At 34.8% G+C, this 9,244-nt stretch overlaps 1 protein-coding gene across 1 annotated transcript; it reads left to right on the plus strand.

The window, feature by feature from the left end:
* Window positions 1-7,069: 7,069 nt before the first annotated feature.
* Window positions 7,070-8,733, plus strand: LOC122305561 (transcription factor MYB15-like). Its single transcript, XM_043118156.1, has 3 exons — window positions 7,070-7,401; window positions 7,608-7,737; window positions 7,985-8,733. Exons 1-3 carry the CDS (start codon window positions 7,269-7,271, stop codon window positions 8,466-8,468), a joined length of 747 nt encoding a protein of 248 aa, XP_042974090.1. The 5' UTR covers window positions 7,070-7,268; the 3' UTR covers window positions 8,469-8,733.
* Window positions 8,734-9,244: the final 511 nt, after the last annotated feature.

Below are 9,244 nucleotides of genomic sequence, written 5' to 3' on the forward strand. Positions count from 1 at the left end.
GCAATTTGACCTTATATGACCAATAACACCACAATAATGACAAGTAGGAATAAACTTACTTTTGGACTTACCTTGGTTGGGCTTCTTTGTCATTGATCTATCATGTGAGGCTCTTGGAACATGAGTTGTAGACACGGCCTTCTTTGGAGTTTCCTCATCTTGACTTCCTTTAACAAAAATGATATCTTTGGATGAGGTGACAGCGGATGATGAGTCTTTAAGTTCCATATCTTGGGAAGTCATATACCCCAAACCCGTGCAATCACAACTAGATTTTTGAATACTCAACATCTCTTCTAATTTTTGTGTTGCTATTTTTTCTTGAACCTTTTCCAACTCTTTTTCTAATACAATTTTTTGATCCCTTAATCTTTCTATTTCAATATCAGAAATTTTGAATGTCTTAAATAAGTTATTTTTCTCACTCTTCATATTAGTGAATTTCTTGTACAGCTTCTTGTTGAGTTTCTTTAATTTGATCACTTCTTCACACACATCATTGTAAGCTTCTTGTAAACTCAACTCATGATCATCCACAACTAGAGCAACCTCCGAATCACTATTGCCATCATCACTTTTAGATTTTGTTAGCTCAATATCAGAAAAATCATTAACAACAGTAGAAAAAGCCACAAAAGTATTGTCACAATCAGATGATGAATTTGAAGTTTCCGATTCTGAACTATCACTAAGTGTGACATTCAATGCTTTTCCTTTACTTTTCTTGAAATTTGGACATTCAATTCTTATATAACCATAACCAGAACATTCATGACACTTTACTTTATCAGATTTTTCTTTATTCTATTTTTCACAATAATTTTTCTTTGCAGAAAATTCTCTACCTCTTTTTTTCTTTCCACTATACTTTTTATTAAACATAAATTTTCTGAATTTTCTTACTATAAGATCTATATCCTCATTGTTAAGATTTTCTTCATCAAAAAAATCATTTTGATTTTCTTCTATAGTTTTTAAGGCAATAGACTTACCTTTTCTTGCTTGAGGAAGCGAAGATTCATACGTTTGTAAAGAACCTACCAATTCTTCTACCCTTATTGCATCAAGATCTTTACTTTCTTCAATAGCGGTAACTTTGGGTCGAAATCTTTCAGGTAAAGACCTTAGAATCTTCCTCACGATCCTTGAATCCTCCACCTTCTCGCCGAGATTAAACTTGGAATTCACAATATCATTCAGTTTAACATAAAAATCATTAAAATTTTTGTCTTCCAACATTTTAATCTCTTCAAATTTTGAGGTTAGCATTTGCAATTTCGAATTTTTTACTATTCTTGTGCCTTCATGTGTAACTTCCAAAATATCCCAAACTTCTTTAGCAATCTCACACATGGAGATTCTTTTAAATTTTTCGGAGGATACCGCTATGAAAATAGCGTTAAGTCATTTGCTATTCAAATTGCAATTGCTAATTTCATCTTTTGTCCAAGCATCTATAGATGTCTCGGGTTTAGTCAATTCTCGTTCAACCAAATGCCATACACGTTCATCTAAAGACTTGAGAAAAGCCCTCATACGAACTTTCCAATAAGTATAGTTTTCCCCATCAAAGTATGGTGGAACGTGTAATGACGTCGACATGATCTACAAGGGCACGGATCACACTCGAATGAGTGAACCACGCTCTGATGCCAATTGAAATTCCCAACGTACCCCTGTAAAACCACGAAATTGTCTACCAATTTCCTTGAACAAATAAGTTAGATCTCAATTATTAAGATTATGAAACGAATCAAATACTTTAAAATAAATAATCAAACTTGCAAAACACAACGATTGGTTATGAAGGGAAACCCTTTAAAGAACTCTTTAAAAGTAAAACCCTACGGGGCAGCCAAACCCAGGAAAGTCAATCTTATTATTTGAAGAAAAATTACAAGCAATAATCAATTACAAAACCTTTGCAATTCGACTCTCTTACTTGCCTAGACAAACGACCCGTTTGTCTTCTACCGCAGTAGCAGCCAGAACCTCTGGCGATCTTCAAATGTTGACTTCCCTTTTGGAACTCCAGAGGTTGAAATCCAATCGATGTTGCTTCACACTCAAAGCAAGATCACACTCAAGAAGATATGAAAAACTCCATGAAAATTCTCAAGTGAATTTTTTCTCATAAATACTCAGAATCTCCTATGTAAAATTCGTGGCTTGAAGTTCTTGAAGAGATACAAAACTGAATCCCTTTAAATAGAAGGTCTGAAAAGAGTTTTAGTTGCAGTAGGACTCTACTGACGGTTAGCAAAAGGCGCGAAAACGCGTCCTGACGGACTACTAACATTTCGTGATAACTTATTCTGATATAGACTAAACTCTGTTCAGATTTCTTCTGGATAAGTGCAATGCTATCATAACTCGATTTTGACTTCAGGGACTTATCTAAACAACTCCTAACACTTCTAGATAGACTCAACATTGTTTAGATATAAATCAATACTTATTTTACATTCATCCAAATTTAATCAAATAATGATAAGATAAACCTTATCATTCATCCAAATTTAATCAAATAATGATAAGATAAATCTTATCATTTAGTCATCTAATCCTAGCCAATTTTTGCATTTACAAATTATATTTTTGTGATCTGATTCTGTTCTATTCTAAAAATGTTCTATACTCTGATATGATATAATATGATTTCTAAAAACTTTTGATATGACATTCTAAATCAGGATATGGTTGATGGATGGTGATCTATTTGACCTACCACTGGTGCTAATAGTGGCTTCTGTTTGGGTTGGTACCAACCATTATGTTTCTGATGCACCCACTTTGGAAATAAAGTGGTTTTCTGGTATTTTTTTTTTGTGTGCACACTTAGGGCTCTGAGAATAATAAGGGAAAGATTCACATTCTATTCCTGCTATGTTAGCTACGGGGGTTTGCACAACCCTACCATGAGGGTTAAACATGGTCTCTAATGTGATATGATGTTCCAGTATAATGGTGGTCAGTTATGCTATACTAAGAGAATTTTGAATAAAAATAGTTTTGAACTTTCGCTTTGAAATTTTTTTATAACATGCTTTTGCTTCCACACTCTGAAAATGAAAAGTAAAAATATTTTGTTCTGTTTTTTACACTTTGTAAATGCTCGTGTTTGCACACTAATATATGGTCTTTGCTTATTGAGTTATTGATAACTCACCCCTTATCTCCATAATGTTTTTTAGATATTTTTTATGGTTTAGCTGGAGAACACGAGTAGGAAGTATTGGAAAAGTTTGATGATCATATATGAATAAGTGTTAAGGGTACAAGTATTTTTGGAGGATCATACTTTGTAGGTTTACCTTTTGCGGTTATTTTGGTACATCGAGTTATGGGTAATTTGAGTTTTATGAAGTTGTTATTTTATTTTATTGAGGGTTTCAGTTAGTATTTTTGTGGAGAGACATGGATATTTGTATTGAACAAATAAGTTAACATTCTATGGAATTTGTCAGATTTGTGGTTGAGATATTGGAGTTGATATTAAATAATAAGAGAGCTAACTCTCCAGACCTCCGGAACTGGGGCGAGGACCGGGGCGTTACATATATACTTATATTAGGTAGAGTAACCACATGATTAATAGGCACAACCCAAAAGTCTTGGAGATGCCTAGATAAATGGGGTTATGTGAGATTACCCAAGAAAAGAGTTAATCAATTCCAAAGTCACTGATAAAGTAATTAACGAAAATCTCGATAAATGGTCTTAGAGGAAGTACTTAGAGTTTAGTGCAAGTCAGTAGATGCTTCATGTATTTGACTAAAGTCATTAATTATGGCAGAAACATTTACTCAATCACATAATATTGATGCCATTCACTAAAAGAGAGTGAAATGAAATCACCTCTAATATGTAATGAGTGGGAGACTAGATGGTAAAGGGTGTGATTAGATAAGGTAATTATAAAAGCATGCACATGTAAGACCTAGATCTAACGTTGATGTGCAAGTGTACCAAGGTAAACATGTTGCATATGAGAGTTGAATTGTGGCAAATTTAATATTGGTACCAAGGTAAACACCGCAACTATATTCATCATTCTTATGTGTTCAAGTGAGAGAAGTAGATACATGAAGTAACCACACAACAATTGTGCACCTTGCTGCATATATATATATACACGTGCTCTCTTTGGTACTAATGGTTTGCCATTGGGTGGTGATGTTTGGAGGTGTGCCTGCTCGTTTATATCTAACAATTGTGCCTCTTCCCAACCGTCACCAATGAATATGTAAATCTATCCATCACCGACCCGTGAAACTAACATCCCAATGAGAATCTCACTACACTTTAATCCTCAGTTTCCATTAAAAGTGCCGAGGATTAGAGCTAATCACTCTGGGCAGACGAATGAATTACTTGTTGAAAACCACCCTAAGTGTGAATGCATAGATTACAAAGCTACTGTGCATGCACCGTCCTAGCATCGAATGTTGAAGCTTGCACATATATGTTGATTTTCAACTAAATCTACTGCAGCAAGAAGTTAGTCATCAATTACGGCTGATTGTTAGCAATTTGTTTAGGAGAACTTCTCCTATAAATAGGAGAGTTCTGATATGTAAACGGCGTGGGAAAAAATAGAGAGAAAGAGAGGATGTGAGAGAAATTTATTTGAGTGTTATAATCTTGTACAAATTCAATAAAAGATGCTCTAGTGAATGTAGGTAATTTATTGAACCACTTAAATAGCATCTTGTATAATTTTAAACAGACTAGAGGCACAATACTATTACTGTATTTCTGGAGGCTTCTAGTTAGCTAATTATTTTCAAAACGTGCAAGTTCTAACAGGCGCCCACAAATTCTATAATAAACATTAACTCATATTTTCTTGAATCAATAGTTCACCATTCCAAAGCTAGCTAGCCATTTTGGGGAGCCCGACCTGGTTGACCTTTTATAATTTTATAGGGATCCTCGTAACTCTAAATTCCAGAAAATGTCCCTTTCATCATGTGATCTGCCCCTTTCGTTGTCAATGAAAACAAAAAACCGAATTATGTACGTGCGTGTTACACGCATCTTATAGCTAGACATCATATTTGATTAATAGAATATTAGTGAATAAGTCAAAGACATGAGGTTATACAGGCCATCTAGGAATGCTTTCTCAAGAAATTAATATTGTAACTTTTTTTAATTTCTTGAATTTCCAAGTTCCGATTCCCCTCTCAGGCCGATACGTGCCGTTTTGCTCTGGGATTATCCTGATCTAATCCTAGTTTTGAATCCAAAAAGAAGCTGCTAGTGGTAGCTTTAACTGTGTTTGGGTGTTGAAGTCTATTCAACACTTCTCAACACTTCTCACTACTATTCATTACTTTATTATTACTTTTCACCTACTTTTTTTACTATTCATTACTTTTTACTTACTTTTTATTACTATTCATTACTTTATTATTACTTTTTACCTATTTTTTATTATTATTCACAACTCTCCTTAACACTTCTCAACACCCAAACCCACCATTAATTCGACGCGCCGTGGAAGCCGATCGAATACGAGGTCAATACGCGTCGTGATTCGATTCTTCGTGGGCAGTGTGAATTCTGATTTTGCTTTTTCTTTCTTCCACGTGTTTTCTATTTCCGATACTGACGTATTCAATTACTTTATTAGTCAAAAGGCCTTTGGATTTCTTGGTCTAAATTGCCAATTGGGTGGGAATGACTTCACTCCTCAGGACGTCATCCAAACTCCATCATTACCTCTCCTCATAGCATCATCCTAGAAAACGTCAGCTTTACTAACCTAACGAAATCAATAAACTTTAAATGCGTAGTAGACACGTCAGAAACTTTCCCGGTCCCATTGATTAGCTAGCATTCCTTTTCTAATTAAAAATAATCGAAAGATTCCATAATTTCATTAATAGATATAGATCAATATGATCACATGGGATTGATGCTGGATGGTTCAGATCTGCCGGCTGCAGCACATGTACTGATCCCTCGTAAGAATAATTCCTCTTTTCACACAGTCCGCGGCCTTTCAGATCAACACGGAATCGGCAGTATATCTAATTTAATTAATTAGGCTTTAGCTAGGGATCGAGGCAGCTAGCTAAACAGTATCTCAAGTCTTTCTTTTCTTTTCTTTGAACAAGTCTTCGACCTCCAATATTTAAGTCTAATTGGCTATATATAAAGCGTCAGCAAATTTATAAAGAAATATAAGTATTATCGTTTTGCTTGTTAATTGCATATATAATATGATCAATTTGAGCGAGCTGATCTTATAATTATAACCACAAAAGTCAAATAATTTCATATATGACTTCATGTACTATATTTTCTGAGATCCAGAGGGAACTACGTACGTACATGATCATGATGATGACATGCAATTATATGGACCACGAAGCAGCGAACTCTCAACTACTTGCAATTATGACGACGTATTTTTTATTGATGTGTCTATAGTAATCCTGGATATGTATGATACCAATTGCCATTTTATGTGGTTAAGGGAATTAGTAATTCCATGGTGATCACTACGTTTCATGCAAAAATGGTCCAATTGATCTTTCACATCTTGATCATCGACCCCACCATATAATATAATGATGTATTCCTTATTCACAAGCTACATCATCAAGCCACTTTTACAGACAGATTTAAAAATAAACTGATTTAATTTTAATTTGCTGTTTAGTGGGAATTTACATGCATAGAAGGGCATCATGATGTGCATGGTTCCTGTGCATTTGGAAGGATTCTAAAGTAAGCTCCTTCCTACATTCCTTTTCTGTCATCCACCTTTTGGGGAAATAATTGCTTTGATCATCTGCTTACTGCTTATGTTATCTATATACATAAATATATTGGTATATTAATACCGAAAATCAATGATATATGGAGAATCTTATCCATTTTCATTGAGGAGGTGCCGACGGGAAAATTAGATGATAATTGTGCATTTGTGTAGTGGAACGCAAATCATGCCCATTACTATATAGTGATGCGCTTTAACCTGGCAAGTGACCTCTTTTGTCAGTTTCATGTGATACTTTACGAGTCTCCTTGTTCACTCTTGTAGTTATTATTTTAAGATAAAATAAAAGGACATTTCATTGCGTCTTCTGTCGGGCCCTCTTCGTTTATAATATTATCTAAAGTTCTAAACAGAACCCTCGTTAAACTCGTTTTATGGAGGAATATTTGAGCCATTTATGCTGTGCAACTGTCTTTGAGCTGGAAGAAAACTTCATCTGATCAAGATATTAGAGGGTCGATCAACCTTAGGAATTATGGTGAAATCCCCCTATTATGACGAAAATGGACTGAAGAAAGGTGCGTGGAGTCCTGAAGAAGATGACAAGTTAAAGGTCTATGTTCAGAGATATGGCCATTGGAACTGGCGTGAGCTTCCCAAGTTCGCTGGTAATGAATTGAATTTCATTTGTTTTTTACCTATCTTTATTTCAAAACTTAATGATTCGTATATAAAAGTTAGTTAATCAAAGCAAGTCAATTCTACATGTCTTCTAAAGTCGATTTATATTTCTGGGAAAGTGATCAGAGAAAGAAAAAGCTGTTATGCTAGTTAAGATTTTTTTAATGAAATGGGTTTTTTCTTTAATACACAGGTCTATCAAGGTGCGGGAAGAGTTGCAGACTACGTTGGATGAACTACCTCCAGCCAGATGTAAAACGGGGAAACTACACCAAAGAGGAAGACGAAGTCATCCTCAAATTACATGAAGAACTTGGGAATAAGTAAGAATTTTTTCACTTATTGAATGAATTGCCAAATTACTTACCAACAATGATGAATTTCTTCAAATCAAAGATGAATTTCATTCAAATCACTATGTAAGACAGTAATTAAAGTTTCAAGCATGGACTCCGCGGCAACACTATTCATGAAATGTTGTACTGAAAATGATAAAATAATGAATACAATATTGCTTTTTTTGGGTGGAGCTATGTCAGTTGAAACTTTTCGCGTTTTAACTTTTTTCAGATGGTCTATTATCGCCTCTAAATTACCAGGAAGAACAGATAATGAAATAAAGAACCATTGGCACACCCACCTAAAGAAGCGTTCAAAGCAAAACCTGAGGAAGGCCGAGGTGAAAGACCTTCTTCTCGGTGAGGCTTCCCACTGCGAGAAAAGCCAAAATACAGATCACTCAGAATCTGAAAGTGTTCCTGGTGATTATGCTCCCTCTCACCATATTTTAGAGAGCTCTGTATTGTCCCAGGAAACAGCATGTTCAAGTGATTTCACCTCCTCGAGCTCTCCTCACGATCAACTTTCATCTGGCGTAAATTGGGCTGTAGATCAGGACAGCCTTGGGATGTCAGAAACATTTGATCAATTTAGTGGAGATTTCTGGACTGAACCATTCGTAGCAGACAATACATTCGTACCAAATTACCGTCTATCACCCCTGTTTGATGCGGATTTCATATCACCATATGATTCGTATGATTTGGGATTTTAATTAGTATTGGGATTTGGGTTTTTAGAAAGTTTTGTGTCCACTTCTGTTTTGCATTTTAATCAGTACGCTTCACATAGGCGGTGCCGATTGTAGAGGAAATATATATATATATATATAGAATTATATATTTATATCAGAGGATAGTGTTTATGGGACATGATTTGGACATGGATATATAATTTTTTTTTTAGACTATTAAAAATTAGTTTGCTTGTATTTCTTTTAAAATGAAAGAATTACAATTCTTAGCTCCCTTTCAACGTAAGTGTGGATTCCCTTTTTTTTCTTTTGAGAAAAAACATTTCATTCATTACTGAATTCGTTAGCTTCTTTATCATGTACAATCAACTTGTGTATATTCGAAGGATCATTCTTGATCCAACATATCTCTTCTTCATTCTGTAATGCTAATTTTGCTAGCTGATGGGCCACTACATTTCCTTCCCTATGTACAAAAGCCATAGGCCACCATTCTCTTTGTCCTATGATCTTCTTTATGTCTTCTATAATTTATCCTTTCCACAACTCATCCTCTTCTTTAGAATTTACTTCATCAATTACAACTTTTGCACCAGCTTTGAATATGACATCTCTAAATTCCAACTCATTGCACATTTCAATTGCCTTCAATAGAGCATTACTTGCTGCCATAAAAGGAGATGCAACGTAATATTTTGGAGCAGAACATCACCGTTGCTATCTCTCATTACAATTCCAACTCCATTTTCTGTATCTTAGAGTCATAGGTAGCATCAAAGTTGGCTCTACATTTGCTA

This window comes from Carya illinoinensis, chromosome 3 (assembly GCF_018687715.1).
Source record: "Carya illinoinensis cultivar Pawnee chromosome 3, C.illinoinensisPawnee_v1, whole genome shotgun sequence".
Taxonomy (NCBI): domain Eukaryota; kingdom Viridiplantae; phylum Streptophyta; class Magnoliopsida; order Fagales; family Juglandaceae; genus Carya; species Carya illinoinensis.